The 25,337-nt window shown below is 44.2% G+C and overlaps 1 protein-coding gene across 1 annotated transcript in view; it reads left to right on the forward strand.

Annotated features, from left to right (window-relative positions):
- Positions 1 to 25,337, forward strand: part of TEX10 (testis expressed 10) — a 206,033-nt gene that overhangs the window by 105,750 nt on the left and 74,946 nt on the right. The window contains exons 9-10 of the mRNA XM_073630641.1: positions 17,507 to 17,595; positions 23,284 to 23,417. Of these exons, the coding sequence (XP_073486742.1) occupies positions 17,507 to 17,595; positions 23,284 to 23,417 (223 nt within the window). The remainder of the gene's footprint in view (positions 1 to 17,506; positions 17,596 to 23,283; positions 23,418 to 25,337) is intronic.

A 25,337-nucleotide genomic window follows, 5' to 3' on the forward strand; every position in this document is an offset into this window, starting at 1 on the left:
CCTAGTGTTAATCCCTTCTCTGCCAGTGACATTTATACAGTAATCGGTGGCTATTTTTAGCTCTGATTTGCTGTATTAATGTCAATGGTTCCAAGAAAGTGTCAAGTGTCTGATCTGTCCGCCGCAATATCGCAGTCCCAATAAAAATCACAGATCGCCGCCATTACTAGTAAAAAAAAATTTTTCTCAAGTCATCTTCCAGGACGGCACACCTGAGAGATGAGAGGCTCCTCCCCACAGGAAACACAATCAACAGCTGTTTTAAGTCCACACCCTTCCCCTTGATCCTCAGTTTTTGATTGTGTTTCTCCCTACACAGCGAAACTGTTTGTTTTTTTCCAAATGACTGAAGCCTGGGGCTGGTGGTCTCCCCCTGGGACCTGGACCAAATCCCTGGGAAGCCTCTGGGTCTGGCAGGATATATTTATCCTTCCCGGGGGGTTCCTCTATCCTTTCTTCGGGGGGGGGGGGGCAGCAGAAACTGGGAAAGCCCCCCTGAGAGCTGAAGGCCCCTGGGTACAGTGGTGTAACCAGAACTTCAGGGGCCTTTATCCTGTCTCCCCCCTTACCTGTCCGGACGTCCGTTCAGACAGGGGTGCTGGCCGTCGGTTCTTTCCAGGAGGATCATATCCCCTGACTCCTGGGCCCCTGGTAGCTCGCGTGGGCTGCTGGGGAGGGGCACCGCCTGAACGACCCGCGTTCTTACCCAGAAGGGAAGGCTGAGAGTCAGCAGGAGCAGGTGCCCACATCCTCCTTTCGAGGAGGCACCAGTTCACTATGGTGAATGTCTGCCTAAACCACCTCAGATGGGAATGAGGAACGTACGGCATTGCCCCCCCCATGTGTATATACTGACTGGACAGTGCAGGACACAGCCTAACCTTGCAGCTCCCTAAGGGGACAGCAGTTGTGGGGGGGGACGCACTGTGGTGGCTATCCTCCTTGCGTGTGGACCATAAGGATGGAAAAGCAAGCCCGGTGGCTGTGGCAAAAGGGGAAGATGACAACGGTGAGTCAAAAATCCCCAATCCCAGCCAGATGGTTTCTGGGCATTTGAGATAATCTCCCCTGGGGTCTAGATTCAAATAGCCCAGAAGCTTTTGCTAAAGACACCAGCCACAGCTCCCTCTTACATCAGAGATGCTGTATGGTGGACAAGTGGTGCAGAGGAGCGAGTGTGCCTAAACCACCTCAGATGGGAAAGAGGTAGGTAAGGCATTTTTTCCCCTTACACCTGTATTTACTGAGTGGTGCAGTGCAGGACCTGGGGTCTCCATAACAAAATAACCCAGAAGCTACTGCTAAAAACCACCAGCCACAGCTTCCTCTTATAGCAGAGACACTGTGGTTATCACAACAGTAGGTTGCCAGCCTCGCCCTACATACCCGGTTGTGGTACATTAGTAGGGGTGAATATAGCAAAGAGGGTGACCTGGTAGAACAAAGAGTTCCTTACTGGCCAGGTATACCACTGAACAAGTTATTAATGGTGCAATGGTTGAAGGATTCAGGAGTAAGCTCCCTTGCTCAGCAGGTGCACTAGGTTATCTGGCCCTATTAGCCCAGCTGCTAGGAATCTGCTTAAAGTTGCTCCAAGATGCTTAAAAGCTGACCTAAAGTTCAACAATGTGGCAGGGACCAAGCTTCTGTGTGGCACAGTAGGGATTCCCTTGTGACAGATCCTCCTTTTGGGGGTTGCTTGCTATGGGTAACTTTTCATAAGCTCCAACCTCCCACTCCACCCTTACATTGTGGTTATATTTTAATGCAGGAGGTAAGAAGAACCTTTTTGTTGGTTTGGGCTACAGTCCACTCAGTGACAGATCTAAAAGCGATTTACCATAAATCATTTTCCTATATCCTTTGATTAAGGATTTTCTGTGCAAACATATGCAAGAGCTAGATGGCTATATGATTGCTTCTTTAAGGCCTGCAGGTGGCTATTTACCTCCAGGCTAAATTGGTAACCACCCTTTCTAGAGGTCTTAAATTGGTCTCTAGGGCTGGGCTCATTGAGACTTTAGTTACTGATCAGCTCCACCCGTGTATGAGCTGGCTAGCATTTGCTCAATCTACGGAGGTAAGGTAGGACAACAGCTACTATAGTAAGGTGTCCAACCATTTTAGGATTGGTTCCTTCACTGGTGGTGAAGGATTAGTATCTACAGCCCAGGCTATGCCTATGAAATAAATTGCCCCTGTTTGGTTATTTCATAAAGGGATACACCATGACTCCTTGGCTGCTCACCAGTAGACCTCAGTAGTGAAGGTTTGTCCTTGCTGGGGTGTTTGGTGGCACAACTAAAGTACACATTGAGATTTGTGACATCTCTGCTGAAGCTTGTTGGGTGTCCTTTATATCCTAAAGGTACTGCTTTGTTTGGCTACAGATCAGAAAATACAACTGGGAAGGTGGTCTGTACTTTCTGGTTTTGTGCCGCACGCCAGAAACGCACATCATTGAGGATACACAACATTGTTGTCTATGCTTGTGTCCTTTCTGTCTACATCTATTGTGATATGTCCATAATCTATGATTTTTTTTTATTTGTGATATTAATAATACATGTATCACCTTATTGTATTTCAGCCTTCCCTTCCGTGGAAGGGCCAGGAGTTCTGGCTGCAGATGTCACATGTCAGAAAGCCTCGACCCCTTACATTCAGGGATACCAGAGCCATTTCCTAGGGTGAAGCCCAGTAGAGTTATGGGTCACTGGAGGAAGGCGATAATGAATCGCCCTGTTTAATAAGAACTTAGGAAGTTTGGTTCAGAGGAGTTTTATGGCCTGAAGATGAAGTATAAAGATGTATACCCGACCAAATAGGTTACAGCTCGGTGCATGGCCTTCATTTTGCCCTTCTAGCAAAACTAGATGTAGCAATATGAGTGTTCTTCTCCTGCTATGGATGTTAATCTCCTGAGTAGGCTCTCAGGCGTAAGTAAAACTATAGATTGGGCATGCCTTAGACCCAGGGATTAAGTTTTTGTTAATCTATTTCCCTTAAGTAGGTTTCCCTTTAGTCTTTGCTGACGTAAAGATAAAAATGAACAAAAAGGGGTTGTCTGTCAGGGGCCCCCCTTTTTTGGCAGTTTTATTTCCCTGGACAGGGTTGTGTTAAGACAGGCCCCCTTATGGATCAATGTAGTGTCCTTGTCTTACAACACGGGTCTCCGATTAATCTTCTTAGTGGTTCTAAGCAGCACCTATAGGCAGAATAGGCCATTGTTGTTAGATGTGTGACAGGCAACATTGATAACCTACAAGTTTAACATGTTTTCTGATTCCATCTTTAAGAGCCCACTCCACCTAGATCCTCCATCCGAAGCAGAGAAGGCAGGGACACCGGTGGAGTAGACCGGCAGATCAGCCGCATGATCCAGCTAAGATACCTTCATCAAGCATATGGAGTGAAGGTAAAGCTTACTGCAGAACTGAGGTTCGCCAAGAGGGTCTTGCAGTGGTCCCACCCTAAGGTAGGCCTGAGGTACTCGATTATCCTCTCAGGTGTGCCATCCTGGAAGATGACTTGAGAAAAGTACTAGTTACTTACCGGTAACTGTCTTTCTAGGAAATCTTCCAGGACGGCAGGCCTACTTCCCACCCGTTGGAGGAGGGAAAAATTTTAGAACACTAGAAGGTGAGTGCCTATGAGGAATGATTTCCCTTGTGAACCTGGTTCAGGAGTTACTTCTCTACAAACTGAGGATTAAGGGGAAGGGGGTGGACTTAAAACAGCTGTTGATTGATTGTGTTTCCTGTGGGGAGGAGCCTCTCCTCTCTCAGGTGTGCCGTCCTGGAAGATTTCCTAGAAAGTTACCGGTAAGTAACTTATAATAAAAGTGCCATAAATCTATCCCCTATTTTGTAGACGCTTGCAGCTCTGATAGCTGCGTTCCTTAAGAATGAGAGGCGTCCTCCACCTCTGATATTCTGTCCTCTGCCATGGTAAGGCGGCCGCGAATCTTATCCAAGTCATGCCTAATAAGAGTGCACTCAGATGAGAGATGGTCTCGTTGCAACATCAACACCGCTTTGCTGGCTTCTATGGCTTTCAGGATGGGTTTTGTAATGGCTACATGTTCCGCATTCATGCCTTGGGTGGCTGATTGTACTGCCCCAGGGCTGTGTCCCACCGCAACTTCTGCCTGCTCCATCCTTGCGGTCAGTTTGGCACTCTGAGCAGCCAACTCAGAAGACAAGATGGGGAAGGCGGAGCCTTGTCCCAGGCCTCTCATATAGCGGGTCTGGCGTTGCTGCCTGCTGTGCCTTTTTAGCATGTTTGGCGGATGCTGAATTAGGCATTTCCAGGGCGAGGGTAGTATATACTACCGAAAATTGTGCCATTATGCCGGTAACCGGATAAAAGCAGGATTAGAATGGAGCTCCAGAGAAACACTTGCTGCCTTGATCACATCCGGTCACACCCTAATTATGTAGCATTTATTTTCTGGAATCCATCTGCTCTTGGCTCAGGCGTGCAGGCAAAAGGGTGTGCTTAGCTGAGAAAATTCCTTCTGAACACTCCTGGGATGTATGACATCTTTTGCCTAGGCCTTGAAACCAGGGAGTAACTGAAGAAATGTGTAAAAAAAAAAAAAAAAAAAAAAAAAAAAAAAAAAAAGGTATGTATATCATATTTAGATTCAGATTGGCTGAATTTGCATCACGTTCGGACCAAAATTGTGCAGGACCCTTTTTTTTTTTTGTGTCCGTACCAGAACCGGAGCGCATGCTAATTCCTGTCCAAATTCACAGTTCGCACTGCGATCTGCGAACCAATCTGAGGGTGTCATTAACTTTGTATTGACACCCGCAGCGGTTTGCAGAGAGCAGTGAACCGCCGGCGATTTAGGTGCAATACGGGAACCCGCACAGGATTCGCAGGGTTTCCCTATGGCACAAATGTGAACTGAGTGAAGTTCCACTTTCAATTATTTCATTTATTTGGATTGTCTAGTTCCTGTAACGTATCATTTTATTGTTTAAACATTTGCACAGCTATAGAAGCATGTATAAAATCAGAAGCACCATCTATTCCACTGGTTCTCTGTTTTCATAAAATATATGGTCTTCAGAGTATTTTTACAAACCGTCAAAACTGTAAGTAAAAAAAGAGAAGCATGCTTACAAAAAAGGGGAAGTTAGACTGAGGTTATGGTTGAAGAGCAAGTTCTGGCAGCTAAAATGTTAACCAATTCATCAGTTTTTCATATTTCAGTGTTGGGCCCATTAATTAAGCAATGATTTCATTAATTTTGGGAGAAAAAAAAAACAGGCTTTCTTTTGGTAATACAGTCTTCAAAGATGTATTTAATTTTTGCATGTTTTTTCAAAGGCAAAAAAGTAACAAAAAGTTTTGGCCATTAATCATTTTTAATGGGTTACATGTAAAATGCTAATATTACTGGTGGAAAGCAGGGCAAAGTTTTTTTTTTTTTTTACAAATTAAATGTTTGTTTATTGTGGGGCGTATATAGATATATCTATCTATCTATAGATAGATAAATATAGATCTATGGTGTATATATATATATATATGTGTGTGTGTGTGTGTATGTATATGTATGTGTGTATGTATGTATGTATGTATATGTATATATATATATATATATATATATATATATATATATATATATATATATATATATATATATATATATATATATATATTTATATTATAATCTTTACTCATTCTATTTTTTTTTTGAATGTTGTTTTTCCTCATTTGCAGTTGTGGAGAAAAATACTGACCTACTTTTTTTGGTTCATTTTTGTTTTCCTTGTCAAAAGAAGTTTATTGAGTATACAATGTTATAAAGATACATAAAGTAAGTTTACAAGGATCTATAAAGTAAGCTCATTGTTTTACAGTAGGGTTTATATAGGTAAATATCATGAAATTTCAAATATTAAACATTGGGTTCACGTAAACCTAAATTAAAGATATATATCATTTCCTTAGTTACTTTTGTAGGTATTTAAATGATTTATGCCTACTATACATATTGTTTACAAGTAGAGTGTATATAGGTCAAATAAATTCTGATAATGAGCTTTAATCGTAAGGTGGAGAAAAGGAAAGAGAAAGAAGAAAAAGGGTTGAAAGGTAGAGGTATGGTCCACAAGGTTGTCCCGCTCGTCAGTTTATTATTCTTTTTAGTTCTCTTTGAAGCCTTAGAATGGGTGTCTCTGTAAGTCATTTAATCTGTTACCATGGCAACAGGACAGAGTCATTGAAGTTTGACAGGAACTGTTGTTTTATCCAAGGATGCCAAAGTTTTTCAAATTTTGGAATTTGATTTTGATCGATGGCTACCATCTTAGCATGGGACATTGTATTATTCATTCTGTGAATTGTTTCTGCTAGTACCAATGTAGGAGATTTCCATGCCTTGGCCACTGTTTGTTTTGCAGCCGTTATTAGTTGGATCATAAGTTTGAATTGAGAGAGTGTTAACCATTCCGGTTTTAGATTAAGTAAAGTTAAATATGGATCTGGTTGTATTATTTTTTTAAATATTTTAGATGCAATCACGAAGACTTCCTTCCAAAAGGTTTGGATTACTGGGCACGTCCACCATATGTGTAAATATGTGCCTATTTCTGGGCATCCTCGAAAACAAACAGCTGAAGTATTAGGTGAATATTTTGCCACTCTAGCGGGTACAAGGTACCAGCGAGTTAGGACTTTATAATTTGTCTCCAGTGCTAAGATGTTGGGTGAAGATGACTTAGATGTGAGCCATATGTTAGACCAGTCCGTGTCTTCTAAAGTTCGTCCCAGGTCCTCCTCCCACCTCTGAACATAAGAGGGTCTATTAAAATTTGGTACTCCATATAATTGATTATAAAGTGATGAAATTGTACCTTTAGCAAATGGATCTTTTGTACAGATTGATTCAAAAATGGATAATTGGGATAATGGTGTATCCCCCTTTAGGAATGGTGTATAGAAATTTTTGATTTGGAGATATCTAAATATCTCAGAGTTTGGTAGATCATATTTTTCTCTAAGCGATGGGAATGAAAGGAATGATTTAGATGCTATGAAGTCATTTAGTGTCTGAATGCCTGATGTTGTCCAAGCTTTAAAAGAATTTGGGTAGATCCATGCCGGATAAAAGGCCGGATTTCTGATAAAAGAAAGGAGAGGATTGTGTGGAGATTGTAACTGATATTTGGTTTTTAGTTTATCCCAGAGAGATAAGAAGTGTTTAGTTATGGGATTATGAATTTTAAAGCGGTCTTTAGGATCAAGCCATAATAAATTTGATATTAATAGAGGGTCATTTTCTGAAGCCTCTATAAATACCCATAATGGGATTTCCTGTTTTGCATGGTATTTGGACAGACTGGCCAAATGTGCCGCTCTGTAGTAGTTAGTAAAATTAGGGTATCCCAGGCCTCCTTTATTTTTGGGAAGATGTAGTGTGTGTATAGGTATACGTGGTTTAGAAGAGCCCCATATAAACGAAGTTGCTCTTTTTTGTACTATTCTCAAAAAATAGGAAGGTATTGGAATAGGGAGGACTCTGAATAGATAAAGCAATTTGGGTAGAATAGTCATTTTGATTGCATTAATCTTCCCCATCCAGGATAAAGGAAGTTGCGACCATTGTTTTATTAGATTTGTGATCTGTCTTAATACAGGAGGATAATTGGTTGAGAATAAGTCAGAATGAGAGGCTGTTAAATGAATTCCAAGATATGGGATTGATTTTTTTGCCCATGTGAATGGGAGTGCAGCCCTAGCCGGGATCAATTCCATGTTTGTGAGTGAAATATTAAGCACTAGGCATTTCTTAGGATTAATCATAAGGCCGGATAGGGCTGCAAATCCATCAAGAGCTGGTATTAAGTTAGGACCAGAGACCTGTGGTGATGATAGAAAAAGTAATATATCGTCTGCAAATAAGTTCATTTTTGTTTTCAAGCAAAAAATTCAAAGTCAGCAGCTACACATACTGGTAGCCAGGGTGGATTTAATTTAAATCACTAGTAAAAAAGCTTGATTTAAATCAACTCGCTTTTAAATCATAATTTTTAAAGACCAACTGTCATGTCTGTCCCGCAGTGGCTCCTCCTCTGACCCCCTGTTGACTCACCGACCGTCCCATTCACTTTAATGGTACGGCTGGTGATGCGACAGTGATACAACAAGGTGGGGGATGTGGTGGCAGCAGGTGAGTGGATGCCCGCTAACAGGCGCTGCCATGATGGATCTGAAATGACAGGTGCTTTTTAAATGTAAGGACCTATTCTTGCTGGTAGTTAGAATTTGTAATAATTGCAATCAAAATGTTGCCTATTTAGAATAATAAGCTGTCAGGTTAGTAAAACAGCGATATCGGAACCGATTTTAGGTTAATCGCACATAGTTGGAGAACTATTAAAATTATTTTATTTAATTAAAACTATAACATATTACCTGCTTTACCCATAGGTAGAGGAACGTCAAAATATTCCCAAACTGGGTCTATTTTATGGCCTGCTGCCATCTTGCTCCTCAAGCGAGGATAAAGCACTTCATGATATGTGCAGAAAGATCACAATGTTTATAAGCTGCTTGGAAGGTTTCACTTTAATTTTTACTGCTTGCCCTTCCTCCTCACACTTAGAGCCTGGTACAGATGCATTTCTCTTCAAACAATCATACAGCTTGTAGTGTACATAGATTTGCAAAACAATGAGATAAAGGAATATTTCTGAACTTTGTTTTATCTCATGGTTACTGTGAAATTGTGTGAATGCATCAATGCAGTGCATGTTATCTCAGATTGCAGAGCTTGGATTAATTGAATGAGTTTACCAAAAATGTAACTATTGCAGAATTCACAGCTTCATGCTACATAACTTTTTTTTTTTTTATTGATTTTTATCCACCCTGGGAACCATCCTTTAATTTAAAGAGAATGTAAAGTATGTTTTCTGTTTGATATTGTAAGTTATTGCTGCAGCGTTATTTCTCTTATACTATATGTATCGTTATCTAGTTATTATGCTTTTGTTGTGTTAAATATAGGAACATCCTTCTGGAAAGATGGTAAATTGGCTGTTACTATTAATCTCTGTACAACTGTTTAGATGATAAATTAGAAACAGAGCATTTTTTCAACAAGTAGGCAAAAAGTATTAACTTTAAAATGTGAGAAGTAATAAAGCACAACTGTCTAGCTCTGAAAGTCAAGAAGAGGACACTGCATATGGTTTGAGTAAATATGTTTGTCCCTATGAACATACAGTATATAATTACAAATTTACAGAAACAAGGTTTTTTAAAAATAAAATACACGGTTTATACAATAAATTATGTCAGGGCGATGTACAGTATCTCACAAAAGTGAGTACATCCCTCACATTTATGTAAATATTTTATTATCTTTTCATATGACAACACTGAAGAAATGACACTTTGCTACAATGTAAAGTAGTGAGTGTACAGCTTGTATAACAGTGTAAATTTGCTGTCTCCTCAAAATAAATCAACACAGTCATTAATGTCTAAACCGGTGGCAAAAAAGTGAGTACACCCCTAAGTGAAAACGTCTTACTTACGCCCAAAGTGTCAATATTTTGTATGGCCACCATTATTTTCCAGCACTGCCTTAACCCTCTTGGGCATGGAGTTCACCAGAGCTTCACCGGTTGCCACTGGAGTCCTCTTCTACTCCTCCATGAAAACATCTTCTGGATGTTAGAGACCTTGCGCTCCTCCACCTGCCGTTTTGAGGATGCTCCACAGATGCGCAATAGGGTTTAGGTCTGGAGACATGCTTGGCCAGTCCATCACCTTTACCCTTAGCTTCTTTAGCAAGGCAGTGGTCATCTTGGAGGTGTGTTTGGGGTCGTTAATATGTTGGAATACTGCCCTGCGGCCCAGTCTCTGAAGGGAGGAGGGGATCATGCGCTGATTTAGTATGTCACAGTAAATGTTGGCATTCATGGTTCCGTCAATGAACTGTAGCTTCTCCAGTGCTGGCAGCACTCATGCAACCCCAGACCATGACACTCCCACCACCATGCTTGACTGAAGGCAAGACACACTTGTCTTTGTACTCCTCACCTGGTTGCCTCCACACACACTTGACACCATCTGAACCAAATAAGTTTATCTTGGTCTCATCAGACCACAGAACTTGGTTCCAGTAATCCATAGCCATAGTCTGCTTGTCTTCAGCACTCGGTTTGCAGGCTTTCTTGTGCATCATCTTTAGAAGAGGCTTCCTTCTGGGATGACAGCCATGCAGGCCAATTTGATGCAGTGTATGGTCTGAGCACTGACAGGCTGACACCCCCACTCCTTCAATCTCTGCAGCAATGCTGGCAGCACTTATACGTCTGTTTCCCAAAGACAGCTTCTGGATTTGATGCTGAGCACGTGCACTCAACTTCTTTGGTCGACCATGGCGAGGCCTGTTTTGAGTGGAACCTGTCCTGTTAAACCGCTTTATGGTCTTGGTCACCATGCTGCAGCTCAGTTTCAGGGTTTTGGCAATCTTCTTATAGCCTAGGCCAACTTTATGTAGAGCAACAATTCTTTTTTTCAGATCCACAGAGTTCTTTGACATGAGGTGCCAAGTTAATCTTCCAGTGACCAGTATGAGAGAGTGAGAGCGATGACACCAAATTTAACACACCTGCTCCCTATTCACATCTGAGACCTTGTAACACTAACGAGTCACATGACACCAGGGAGGGAAAATGGCTAATTGGGCCCAATTCGAATATTTTCACTTAGGGGTGTACTCGCTTTTGTTGCCAGCGGTTTAGACATTAATGGCTGTGTGTTTGTGTTATTTTGAGGGGACAGCAAATCGACACTGTTATACAAGCTGTGCGCACACTTCTTTACAATGTAGCAAAGTGTAATTTCTTCAATGTTACATAGTAGGGGAGGTGGAAAAAAGACAAGTCCATCAAGTCCAACCTATGTGTGTGTTTATATGTCAGTATTACATTGTATATCCCTGTATGTTATGGTAGTTCAGGTGCTTAACTAATAGTTTTTTTAAACTACGGATGCTCCCCGCTGAAACCACCGTCTGTGGTAGTTAATTTCACATCCTTTCCGCTCTTACAGTAAAGAACCCTCTGTTCAGTATAAGGTTAAACCTCTTTTCTTCTAATCTTAATGAGTGGCCACGTGTTTAATTAAACTCCCTTCCACGTAAAAGTTTTATCCCTATTGTGGAGTCACCAGTATGGTATTTGTAAATTCATATCCCCTCTCAAGCATCTCTTCTCCAGAGAGAATAAGTTCAGTGCTCGTAACCTTTCTTCATAACTAATATCCTCCAGTCCCTTTTATTAGCTTTGTTGCCCTTCTCTGTATTCGCTTCATTTCCAGTACATCCTTCCTGAGGACTGGTGCCCAGAACTGGACAGCATACTCCAGGTGAGGCTGGACCAGAGTCTTGTAGAGTGGGAGAATTTATTGCTTTATCTCTGGCGTTAATCCCCTTTTTATTGCATGCAAATATTCTGTTTGCTTTGTTAGCAGCAGCTTGGCATTGCATGTCATTACTGAGCCTATCATCTACTAGGACCCCCAGGTCCTTTTCCATCCTAGATTCCCCCAGGGGTTCTCCCCCCTAGTGAGTAGATTGCATTCATATTTTTGCCACCCAAATGCATTATTTTACATTTTTCCACATTAAACCTCATTTGTCGTGTACCGTATATACTCGAGTATAGGTCGATCCGAGTATAAGTCGAGGCCCTAATTTACCACCAAAAAATGGGAAAAACTTATTGACCCGAGTATAAGACAAGGGTGAGAAATGCAGCAGCTACTGTAAGTGGAAAAAGAGGGTCAACAATGCCCATCTGCAGCTGTATAACTCCCTGTGTCCTGTGTATATGTGCATGTGTCATGTGTCCTGTGTATATGTGCATGTGTCCTGTGTATGTGTGCATCCTACCTGTGTCCTGTGCATGCCTCCGTGTGCCGCTCTGCACGATCAGCGTGTGCTATTACTATTCGGCGGCCATTCACTGTTCAAAAGCCGCGCCTCCTCCTCGTCCGTAATAGGCAGAAAACTCCATTTCTTTCTCGAACATCACGGGACACAGGCCCATCATTACCAGCCTCTATCCCTCCTCCCCCTCCCCCAACCTCTTCCATGTTTGATTGAGAAGGGTTGGCTAGCGCGGGAAGCGCTTGTTTTTTCAAAAAACGAAGGGGGACGACTGAGCATTGGGTAGCAAGGCTTTTAGCCAGACTACATCGCTCAGCAGTCAGTGTTCATTTTTTTGATACCTCCACCTTGTTGCTTTGCACTATAGGTAGAAGAGGTTCAAACACCCCAAGAACCAGAGACACTAGGGGATCTCGTTTAGGTTTTGAGGGCCCCCTGTCTGCAGCATCCTCCCCCCCCCCCCCCCGAGGGGCCAGGGACGGCTAGCCAGGGAGAGCCGTTGGGGTCAGGGGCTACACCTGCTTCTGGTACTTCAGCCCCTGTATATATTACACAGTAGGTTTTTTCCTCAACCATTAATGGTTTAGAGGAAAGATTAATGGCCGTGATTACGTCTTCACTTGGTGGAAGAAAATGCACTAGGCCTTCCTCTGTTCCCCAAGACCCTCAGGAAGAGGAGCCCTGGGATAAAGGAGAGGAATCCCTTTCAGAGGATCGGGATGGGACGGATGATTCCTCTTCGGAGGAATCGGGTGGAGAGGGACCCTCTGCGACTTCCAAAGAGGAGAAAGTCTTAGTGCAGATCCTTACTGGATTAGTCCGCTCCACATTTAAGTTGCCCATATCTGAATCAGTTAAAGAACCCTCTTCTTCTTTAGGGTCACTGAAACCTCCTCTAACAGCATAGGCTTTTCCTGTTCATAATTTACTTGAAAAGCTCCTTTATGTTGAGTGGAATCACCCAGATAAACATTTTTTTTCCGACGAAAACGTTTTCTACACTTTATCCTATGGAAGAAAAGTTTATTAAAATGTGGGGAATACCGGCCATTGATGCTGCCATTTCCTCTGTAAATAATAGTCTGACTTGTCCTGTAGACAATGCTCAGATGCTCAGGGATCCTATAGATAAAAAAATTGAATCCCTATTAAAGGATGTTTTCTCCTTAGCAGGTTCAGTGACTCAACCTGCAATAGCAGCGATTGGAGTCTGTCAATACTTAAGAGACCATGTTAAGCAGGTCATCAAAGTTTTACCTGAACAGCAGGCCCAGGGGTTGGATAACCTTCCAGCGGCCTTATGCTTTGTTTTTGACTCCATTAGAGATTCTATTGTGCAAACCTCCCGTCTTTCACTGGGGTTGGTGCATATACGTAGAATCCTATGGTTGAAAAATTGGTCAGCTGAAGCACCATGTAAGAAGCTCCTGGCTGGGTTTCCATTTCGTGGTGAAAGGTTGTTTGGAGAAAACTTGGATAACTATGTCAAGAGAATCTCTTGTGGGAAAAGCACTCTTACCTGTTAAGAAGAAAAGTAAGCGTCCCTCTTTCAAACGGACTCTTTCCCCAGCGCCGGGGGCTTCAGCCTCCAGGCAGTCTCGACAGCCTCCTCCATCTGGGTCCAGAGACAAGAGTCAACCCCAAGGACAAAAGAATTCCTGGGGGAAGAAGCCTACTAGGCAAAACACTAAGACCTCTGCATGAGGGGGCGCCCCCGCTCACTCGAGTGGGGGGAAGACTGCGACAGTTCTCAGGGCTCTGGCAGGAGGATTTCCAGGACAGATGTGTAATCTCCACGGTAACCTTAGGGTACAAGCTGGAGTTTCAGGAGTTCCCTTCTCCCCGTTTCCTCAGGTCAAGTGTCCCCAGAGATCCAGAGAAGAAACAGTTGCTCCTTCTAGCGTTAGAGCGACTTTTGTCGCAGGAGGTCATTATGGTAGTTCCCGCGAAGGATCAAGGATTGGGCTTCTATTCCAACCTTTTTACGGTCCAAAAACCAAATGGGGATGTCAGGCCCATTCTGGATTTAAGGGATCTGAACCGATTCCTAAGGATTCAGTCCTTCTGCATGGAATCAATTCGGACAGTAGTCTCCACCTTGCAGGGAGGAGAATTTCTGGCATCAATAGACATCAGAGATGCATATGTGCATGTGCCCATTTTTCCTGCTCATCAGAAGTTTCTGCGCTTCGAGATAGGAGGGCGTTATTTCCAGTTTGTGGCTCTGCCTTTTGGGATAGCCACTGCACCTCGAGTGTTCACAAAGGTCTTGGCTCCTCCTCTGGCCAGATTAAGGGCTCAGGGTATAGCTGTCATAGCATACCTAGACGACATGCTCCTGATAGACCGTTTGGTAGCCTCCTTGAACGGAAATTTGAGGACCACAATCGGGTATCTGGAACACCTGGGTTGGATCCTCAACCTAGAAAAATCTTTCCTAAAACCAGTAAGAAGACTGGAGTATTTAGATCTGATCATAGATACAAGCCAGGAGAAAATATTTCTATCTCAGGCAAAGATCACTGCTTTGAGAGAGCTGATTCTGGCAGTCAGGACCAAGAAGGGTCTTTCTGTCCGTCTTTGTATGAGACTACTAGGGAAGATGGTGTCTTCATTTGAAGCAGTTCCCTATGCTCAGTTTCATTCAAGAATGCTGCAACACAGTATTCTGTCGGCCTGGAACAGGAAAGTTCAGGCATTAGACTTTCCGATGCACCTGTCGTATGTGGTGCGTCAGAGCCTCAATTGGTGGCTCATACCTGAAAATCCTTTCTACCGGTCACCTGGACGGTGATAACAACAGATGCCAGTCTGTCAGATTGGGGAGCAGTTCTGGAACAGTCTGCGATCCAGGGGCTGTGGTCCAAAACCGAGAGGACCTTACCCATCAACATTCTGGAGATCCGGGCGGTATACCTAGCCCTAAAAGCCTGGACTATCAGGCTACAGGGTTGCCCGGTCATGATCCAGTCCGACAATGCTACAGCAGTGGCTTATGTCAATCATCAGGGAGGCACCCGGAGCCAAGCTGCTCAAAAGGAGATGAACCAGATCTTAGTCTGGGCAGAGATGCATGTGCCATGCATATCGGCAGTTTTCATTCCAGGGATAGAGAACTGGCAGGCGGACTATCTAAGTCGCCAGCAGTTACTTCCAGGGGAATGGTCTCTGCATCCCGACGTCTTTTGGGACATATGCCAAAGATGGGGGGTTCCAGATGTAGATCTCTTTGCATCCTCTTTTTCAACAAAAAGATACACAGATTTGTGGCAAGGACAAAAGATCCTCTTGCATGCGGGACGGATGCGTTGGTGATTCTGTGGCATCGGTTCTCACTGATTTATGCATTCCTACCTATTCTGCTACTGCCACGACTCCTTCGCAGGATCCGGCTGGAAAGGAAGTCTGTACTTCTGGTGGCCCCCACTTGGCCCAGAAGGACATGGTATGCGGAAATAGGATGACGGTGGGTTCCCCGTGGACACTACCATTACGACCAGACCTGTTATCTCAGGGTCCAGTGTTCCATCCTGCTTTACAAACGCTAAATTTGACGGTTTGGCTATTGAAACCCACGTTCTGCAGAGTGGTGGGCTTTCAGGTCCTGTGATATCTACCTTGATCAATGCAAGGAAGCCAGCTTCCAGAATGATTTATCATAGAGTCTGGAGAGCTTATATATCCTGGTGTGAATCCAGGGGTTGGCATCCCAGAAAGTATGTGATCGGTAGAATTCTTGACTTTCTACAATTGGGATTTGAGATGAAGCTAGCCTTGAGTACCATCAAGGGCCAGGTCTCGGCCTTATCAGTATTGTTTCAACGGCCACTTGCTTCGCATTCTTTGGTCCGAAACTTTATGCAGGTAGGTGACGCGCCTTAATCCTCTGGGTAAAGCGCCCCTAAACCCCTGGGACTTGAACTTGGTTCTGTCTGTGTTACAGAAACAGCCTTTTGAACCAATAGGTCAGATTCCTTTGGTCTTGCTGACAAGCTGACAATTGATCATTCAAGCTTACGGTTTGAAACAGAAGATCCCTCCATTTCAGATCAGGGCACATTCCACAAGGGCTATTGGTGCTTCTTGGGCAGTGCATCACCGGGCCTCGATGGCTCATATCTGTAAGGCCGCAACCTGGTCTTCAGTCCATACATTCACATTCACCAGATTCTATGAGGTGGATGTGAGAAGGCATGAGGATATCGCCTTTGGGCGTAGTGTGCTGGAGGCAGTGGTACAGGGTCCTCAGGTCTGATTGCACCCTACTTGGTTGTGGTTCCCCCCCCCCCCCCCCCCCTCAGATAGCATTGCTCTGGGACATCCCATCAGTAATTACTGTGGCTCTGTGTCCCGTGATGTTCGAGAAAGAAAATAGGATTTTTTAAAACAGCTTACCTGTAAAATCCTTTTCTTTCGATGGACATCACGGGACACAGAGGTCCCGCCCCTCTTCCAGTACACTATATTGCTTGGCTACAAAACTGAGGTATCCCTGCAAGGGGAGGGATTATATAGGGGGTTGAACTTCCTGGTTAGGGTGTGCCAGTGTCCAATCACCAGTGATACCTATATAACCCATCAGTAATTACTGTGGCTCTGTGTCCCGTGATGTCCATCGAAAGAAAAGGATTTTACAGGTAAGCTGTTTTAAAAAATCCTATTTTCCCAGCAGTCAGTGGTCAGCCTATCACGGACATTCTCTCATCCTCATACCACGGACGAGGATGAGAGAATGTCCGTAATAGGCTGTACACTGACTGCTGGGAAATTGAGTTTTTTGCCTATCACAGACGAGGAGGAGGCGCGGCTTTTGAACAGTGAATGGCCGCCAAATAGTAATAGCACACCCGGCCGCTGTCTGCCTGCATGACACGCTGATCATGTAGGCAGACGGCGGTGACTCGAGTATAAGTCGAGGGGGGCACTTTCAGCCCAAAAAAAAGGGCTGAAAATCTCGACTTATACTCGATTATATACAGTAGTTGCCCACCCCATTAATTTGTTGAGATCTTTTTGCAAGGTTTCCACATCTTGCTGAGACGTTATTGCCCGGCTTAGCTTAGTATCATCAGCAAATAGAAATTGAACTGTTTACCCCATCCTCCAGGTCGTTTATGAACAAATTAAATAGGATAAGTCCCAGCACAGAACCCTGGGGGTCCCCACTTTCCACCCCTGACCATTCTGAGTACTCCCCATTTATCACCACCCTCTGAATTCACCCTTGTAGCCAGTTTTCAATCCATGTACTCTATGGTCCATGCCATCGGACCTTACTTTGTACAGTAAACGTTTATGGGGAACTGTTGTCACATGAAAAGATATAATAAAATATTTACAAAAATTTGAGGGGTGTACTCACTTTTGTGAGATACTGTATAGTTTAGAAAAAAATCTCAACATTTATCAACTCAACATTTTACCTGCAAAAGGATTTGTATTTCTGTCCAGCCAGTCATGAGAGAGATACAGTCACAGAGAACTGAATTCTGAGTTCTGTTTAGACTTGACTTTAAAATGGTTTCTATGTGGTAGACCTATGTGACTTGAAAGGCAACAACAAACCATAGTTATTTGTTACAGGTCTCCCTTCGGGAATTGGATGTGTCCAGTCTTTGAGAGTACAATGCAAGATGTGGACTATTTCAGTTTTCTGTTCTCAACACTTATAGGTAAAGTGAACTTTTACAAGCTGAATCTGGTAGTGTGAGAATTATGAGGGCTGCTACTCCTGACTCCCTTCAGAAAATGTTGGGTGCCTGCTTGTCTCCAGCTACTACCACTCTGAGTTATTCACTTGGAATAAACATATGCAGCAATTGAAATCTTCATGCTTGTTCTTTAACATCCATAAACTAAAAGACTATTTTAAGACATAAGCCCTTGTACCAACAGCCACACACTTTTTTTTTTTCTTTCTTTTACCCGAGTCCTCTGTTCACAAGTGCTTGTACTGGATTAAAATTCACTGAGGTCCAGTCAGTAAAATTTTCTTCCAGCAGAGGTCCAAACTGCATGTTTTTACTAGGAGTCAGATCCTTCGCATCACAGCACCCCTCTCTTGTTTGGCTAGACTCACATCTCTGTGGCAGGGGAACGTGTAAAATCGCATGCGTTCTTGACCGGAGAAATGCGCTGCGCTTTAGCATATGGGTGGAGGTGCCATTAATTCTTAATGGCACCCTCACACGTTGGCATCTACAGCACATTTTCATGCACACCAACCCATATGGTGCTGCAAAAATTAAAAAAAAAAAACTTTGGACTTCTTTCCTTGCGTTTCTTACAAATAGGGCAGCCCATTAAAATAGGCTGCCCCACCGGCAACATTTGCATGCACATGAATCAAGCCTCATATCACAATGCAGGTCTTACATCAGCATCCTCAGTCCCCCCTTCACATCAGTCACTCCCCTTCAAATATCAAAATCCCCCTTCACAGTGCTGTCACTATTACTATCTGAGACCCTCCATTACAGTTTTCAGCGATTCCATTAATGTCCTCAGCCCCCCCCCACCTCATACAGGCAGGGAGGATGATGGGAGGCAAAGCAGGTTTGGTCAGAGGGTCGGAGTTGCAAGCTGGTGACTGGCTGCTATGACCGCTCTGCATCCTAGCAACCAATCACCTGTTTGTTAGTGCAGGCGGCTGCCTTCAGCTGTCGGCTTTGTTAGTATGACAGTGGTGAGGGCACTTCTGGACAGAATGGCTCCTAAGTGATGGTACCACGGCTGTCCCGATTGGAACTGCGGTCCACCATTTAGTGATGCCTGCTATATAGTATAAATGATGTGTTCTTAGTAAATATATTCCAAAGGTGTCCTCTACCTTTCCTCCATCCCAGCCACATTCACCCTCAACCCCAGCTCTTTACCACCTCAACTTACCGTCAACATCTAGTCCAGATGCTCTCTTTTATCTCACCCCCTCCCCCCCAGCTGGATTTTCTACAAAGCAATTGTAGACAAGCGAGGACAGCCCAACAGTATCTTCCCAGTTTGTTCATGCAACCTGGTGGTTAAGCAGTAACAGCCATTCCTGGCCACTTAAAGTTGAACTAAAGCCAAAACATTTTTTCTATTTGAGGTAAAGGTAAGGGAGGATTATAAAAATCCTGTCAGGGTTTTTTTTGCCATCTGTGTCCCACTGGGTAGATTTCTCTTCCTGTCCCATGGCCAAAACTGGAGTCTGTGGTTGTCACAAGGGTCACCATAACTGTTATTCTCATTGTAAAATTTTCCATCTGTCAATGTTCAAAAGAAAACCAAAAATGTGGGATTTTCTTTCACTTTCTATGATAGTCGTAAACATGACAAATAGACTGACTCTCCCAACTGTTTGCACAGACAGCTATAAAACACATGCATTCGACCAGTCTTAAGTCACACTAAGTAGCACATATACAGTGGGGACGGAAAGTATTCAGACCCCCTTAAATTTTTCACGCTTTGTTATATTGCAGCCATTTGCTAAAATCATTTAAGTTCATTTTTTTCCTCATTAATGTACACACAGCACCCCATATTGACAGAAAAACACAGAATTGTTGACATTTTTGCAGATTTATTAAAAAAGAAACTGAAATATCACATGGTCCTAAGTAGACCCTTTTCTCAGTATTTAGTAGAAGCACCCTTTTGATCTAATACAGCCATGAGTCTTTTGGGAAAGATGCAACAAGTTTTTCACACCTGGATTTGGGGATCCTCTGCCATTCCTCCTTGCAGATCCTCTCCAGTTCTGTCAGGTTGGTTGGTAAACGTTGGTGGTATTTTTAGGTCTCTCCAGAGATGCTCAATTGGGTTTAAGTCAGGTCTCTGGCTGGGCCATTCAAGAACAGTCACATAGTTGTTGTGAAGCCACTCCTTCGTTATTTTTGCTGTGTGTTTAGGGTCATTGTCTTGTTGGAAGGTAAACCTTCAGCCCAGTCTGAGGTCCTGAGCACTCTGGAGAAGTTTTTCATCCAGGATATCCCTGTACTTGGCCGCATTCATCTTTCCCATGATTGCAACCAATCGTCCTGTCCCTGCAGCTGAAAAACACCCCCACAGCATGTTGCTGCCACCACCATGCTTCACTGTTGGGACTGTATTGGACAGGTGATGAGCAGTGCCTGGTTTTCTCCACACATACCGCTTAGAATTAAGACCAAAAAGTTCTATCTTGGTCTCATCAGACCAAAGAATCTTATTTCTCACCATCTTGGAGTCCTTCAGGTGTTTTTTTTTAGCAAACTCCATGTGGGCTTTCATGTGTCTTGCACTGAGGAGAGGCTTCCGTCTGGCCACTCTGCCATAAAGCCCTGAATGGTGGAGGGCTGTAGTGGTGGTCGATTTTCTACAACTTTCTCTGCCACAGTGATCTTTGGGTTCTTCTTTAGCGCTCTCACCAAGGCTCTTCTCCCCCGATAGCTCAGTTTGGCCGGACGGCCAGCTCTAGGAAGGGTTCTGGTTGTCCCAAACGTCTTCCATTTAAGGATTATGGAGGCCACTGTGCTCTTAGGAACCTTAAGTGCAGCAGAATTTTTTTTTGTAACCTTGGCCAGATCTGTGCCTTGCCACAATTCTGTCTCTGAGCTCTTCAGGCAGTTCCTTTGACCTCATGATTCTCATTTGCTCTGACATGCACTGTGAGCTGTAAGGTCTTATATAGACAGGTGTGTGGCTTTCCTAATCAAGTCCAGTCAGTATAATCAAACACAGCTGGACTCAAATAAAGGTGTAGAACCATCTCAGGCCGGGTTCACACTAGTGCGACAAACACTCCGTCATTGGGAGCTCATGTCGCATGACGTGTAAAAATCAATGTTTCCCTATGGGAGCCGTCCTAACTGGTCCGACACAAGTCGGTCCGACTTTGAAAATGCTCCCTGTACTACTTTGGTCCGACTTTGATCCTACTTCAGCCCATTGACTATCATTGAAGTCTGATCAAAGTTGGATTGCTGTCTTGCATGATCCGACTTTGGCATGCGACTTGTGCTCAGATGATCTTGAGGGGGAACTGCGCCAAATTTATGTAAAAAAAATGGCATGGGTTCCCCCTCCAAGAGCATACCAGGCCCTTTCGGTCTGGTATGGATTTTAAGGGGAACCCCCTACGCCGAAAAAACGGCGTGGGGGTCCCCCAAATCCATACCAGACCCTTATCCGAGCACACAGCCCGGCTGGTCAGGAAAGGGGGTGGGGACGAGCGAGCACCCCCCCTCCTGAACCGCACCAGGCCGCATTCCCTCAACATGGGGGGTGGGTGCTTTGGGGCAAGGGGGCGCCCTGCCGTCCCCCCCACCCCATAGCACCTTGTCCCCATGTTGATGAGGACAAGGGCCTCTTCCCGACAACCCTGGCCGTTGGTTGTTGGGGTGTGCGGGCAGGGGGTTTATCAGAATTCGGGAGCCCCCTTTAATAAGGGGGCCCCCAGATCCTGGCCCCCCACCCTATGTGAATGAGTATGGGGTACATTGTACCCATACCCATTTACCTAGGAAAAAAAGTGTCAATAAAAAAACACACTAGACAGGTATTTAAAGTAATTTATTAGGCAGCTCCGGGGGGTCTTTTTCCGACTTGGGGGGTCTCTTCCTTCTTCTCTGCGGTCTCTTCCTTCTCCGCGCTCTCTGGTTCCTCTCCCGCTCTCCGGTATCTTGTGCCAGGCTCCTCCGCTATCTTCTGCTATTTTGCCCATTTTTTTGCTAGCGGTGGCTCGGTCTTCTCCGCCGTCTACTTCCCTCTTCTCTTCTTCCGATGTTGACACGACGCCCTCTCCCGCTGTAATGCCGTGTGCGCAGTCCACAACGACTTATATAGGGATGGGGCGTGGTCACCGGGTGACCCCCCCCCTTATGATGCCACAGTCCCGGGGCATGATGGGACTGTGACGTCATAAGGGGCGGGATCACCAGGTGACATCACCCGATGACCACGCCCCATCCCTATATAAGTTATAGAAGATAGCGGAAGAGCCTTGCAGAAGATACCGGAGAGCGCGGAGAAGGAGGAAGAGACCCCCAAAGTCGTAAGAAGACACCCGGAGCTGCCTAATTACTTTAAATACCTGTCTAGTGTGTTTTTTTTGACACTTTTTTTTCCTAGGTGAATGGGTAAGGGTACGATGTACCCCATACTCATTCACATAGGGTGGGGGGCCGGGGTCTGGAGGCCCTCTTTTTAAAGGGGGCTCCCGGATTCCTATATGCCCCCCCGCCCGCAGACCCCGACAACCAACGGCCAGGGTTGTCGGGAAGAGGCCCTTGTCCTCATCAACATGGGGACAAGGTGCTTTGGGGTGGGGGCCGCAGGGCACCCCCCCATGTTGAGGGCATGCGGCCTGGTACGGTTCAGGAGGGGGGGGCGGCGCTCGCTTGTCCCCACTCCTTTTCCTAAGCGGCTGGGCTGCGTGCTCGGATAAGGGCCTGATATGGATTTGGGGGGCCCCTCACGTAGTTTTTTTGGCATAGGGGATTCCCCTTAAAATGCATACCAGACCGAAGAGCCTGGGTATGCCCTTGGAGGGGGAGCCCATGTTGTTGTTTTTTTTTTTTTATTTAAAATTTGGCGTGGAGTTCCCCCTCAAGATTCATACCAAACACAGTGCCTAGTATTGGCGGGGATCCAAGTCGGATCCCCGTTCATAGAAAGTCGGACGTATGTCGGCTTCAAGTTGCAGGGCAAAGTCGGATCCAAAGTAGGACGGCTGTCGTGTCGCACCAGTGTGAACCCGGCCTCAAGGATGATCAGAAGAAATGGGGACAGCACCTGAGTTAAATATGAGTGTCACAGCAAAGGGTCTGAATACTTAGGACCATGTGATATTTCATTTTTTTTCTTTTTTAATAAATCTGCAAAAATGTCAACAATTCTGTGTTTTTCTGTCAATATGGGGTGCTGTGTGTACATTAATGAGGACAAAAAATGAACTTAAGTGATTTTAGCAAATGGCTGCAATATAACAGAGTGAAAAATTTAAGGGGGTCTGAATACTTTCTGTCCCCACTGTAAGACTAGCAGATTCCAAAAAAATTGTTGTTGCTTCTTTTGCTGGTAAAGTGGAGCTAGATGATAAACAGTATTTGGCATTTCGGGTTTAATACTGCTTTAGTTTAGACAGACCAAAAATTTAGCTAACTCCTCTAGGTAATCCACATGCACCACCATTGGTTACAAATTAAATCATCTCTCTTCAAAAGATACCCAAAATCCCACCAGACGCTATATTATTTACCAGCACCCCCCCTCAAAATGATCTTGGGCAAAAATGTTAACCTCGCCACTGTCTGTCTATCTGTCAGTTTAGCTTGGGTGTGTAGCTACTAAACAGGCTAATGTTTACTTTATTTTTACTATTCTTTCATTTTAAATAGGGTTTTCTACAGAGAAGTTAGTATGGATGCAGAGTAATAAACTCAATTCTCGACTAAGCAAAACCAGAGTGTCTCGTGTCTGTCTTTACATGACTGAACAGTCATTTTTTGCGCATCACTGGACAATTACTCAGGTAAAGCCAAAACTTTTTTTTTCTGTTTGCAAAAGGTTTTAATCTCCTGTCAGGGGCTCCCTTCAGCCTATCAGTGCCACCGCCTTATCAGCGCACATCGGTGAAGGAGAAAAATGACTTTACTGACAAACTAAGTAAAAGTTTTCGAACTTTTTGCTCCTTTTTTTTTTTTTGTAAAAAATTAAAAACCCAGCAGTGATTAAATACCACCAAAAGAAAGCTCTATTTGTGTGAAGAAAATGATAAAAAATGTCATCTGGGTACAGTGTTGCATGACCGCGCAATTGTCATTCAAAGTGCGACAGCGCTGAAAAATGGTCTGGGCAGGAAGGGGGTGTAAGTGCCCTGTAGGCAAGTGGTTAAAACTTCCATTTTCGCACTTTGTTAATGTTTCTACTATGGGGAGGTGGTGCCTTCTAATGAGACCAACCCCCCCCCCCCCATCCTTGGATAAAAACTTAAGCGCTCATTCAGCGCTGACACACAAGAGCTAGAATGCACCTGCAGGTGTGGGGTACAATGACAACGGAGTCAATCTCAAAGTGCATTGCTCAGGTTTTTGGTTTTTCTAATGTGGTTCTAAAGCCTTAAAGGTGTTTTTTGTTTTTTTTTGTTTTTTTTTTTTAACCTTAATGCTATCTATGCTTTAAGGTAAAAAAAACCTGCGTCAGAATCTCCACCTAGTCCTCCCTTATACTTAGTTGAGCCCATTGCCTATCCAGCGCTGTGCATGAGAGCAGAGGCTCTACCGATTCTGTCCTTTTTCACTGGGCCATTGGCTCCTACTGCTGTCAATCAAATTCTGTGATGCAGGGCTGAGCCGCACTGTGTCGCAACCCCGGTGTGTTTGAACTTGCTGCATTTGGGATGATGTGCTGTTGTCAAAAATCCTAACTTTGACCTAGCCATAAGAACCAGCTGGACTATATAACCTATGGCACTGCTTAGCAGGGCAATAACGTCTCCGCAGGATGTGGAAACCTTGCAAAAAGATCTGAACAAATTAATGGGATGGGCAACTACATGGCAAATGATGTTCAACGTAAAAAAATGTAAAATAATGCATTTGGGTGGCAAAAACATGAATGCAATCTATACACTGGGGGGAGAACCTCTGTGGGAATCTAGGATGGAAAAGGACCTGGGGGTCCTATTAGATGATGAATTGCAATGCCAAGCTGCTGCTAACAAAGCAAACAGAATTTTGGCATGCATTAAAAAGGGGATTAATTCCAGAGATCAAACGATAATTTGCTCGCTCTACAAGACTCTGGTCCGGCCGCACCTAGAGTATGCTGTCCAGTTCTGGGCACCAGTCCTCAGGAAGGATGTACTGGAAATGGAGTGAGTACAAAGAAGGGCAACAAAGCTAATAAAGGGTCTGGAGGATATTTGTTATGAGGAAAGGTTGCGAGCACTGAACTTATTTTCTCTGGAGAAGAGACGCTTGAGAGGGGACATGATTTCAATTTACAAATACCAGTGACCCCACAATAGGGATAAAACTTTTTTGCGGAAGGGAGTTTAACAAGACTCGTGGCCACTCATTAAGGTTAAACCTGTTTTCTTCTAATTTTAAACTACATAGAGGGTTCTTTACTGTAAGAGCGGCAAGGATGTGGAATTCCCTTCCACAGGCGGTGGCCTCAGCGGAGAGCATCAATTCGTTTCAAGAAACTATTAGATAAGCACCTGAACGACCACAACATACAGGATATACAATGTAATACTGACATATAATCACACACATAGGTTGGACTTGTGTCTTTTTTTCAACCTCACCAACTATGTAACTTCAGAGGTAAAAAGACTTTCTGCACACGCAGCAGGGTACCACTGTCAAAGGGGATTGGCCAAGGGGAACGAGCCCATTCCATGTCGTTCCCTCTATTAATTACGTAGCTTGAAAATGAGTGGTGT

This window comes from Aquarana catesbeiana, linkage group LG05 (genome assembly GCF_042186555.1).
Source record: "Aquarana catesbeiana isolate 2022-GZ linkage group LG05, ASM4218655v1, whole genome shotgun sequence".
Classification (NCBI taxonomy): Eukaryota; Metazoa; Chordata; class Amphibia; order Anura; family Ranidae; genus Aquarana; species Aquarana catesbeiana.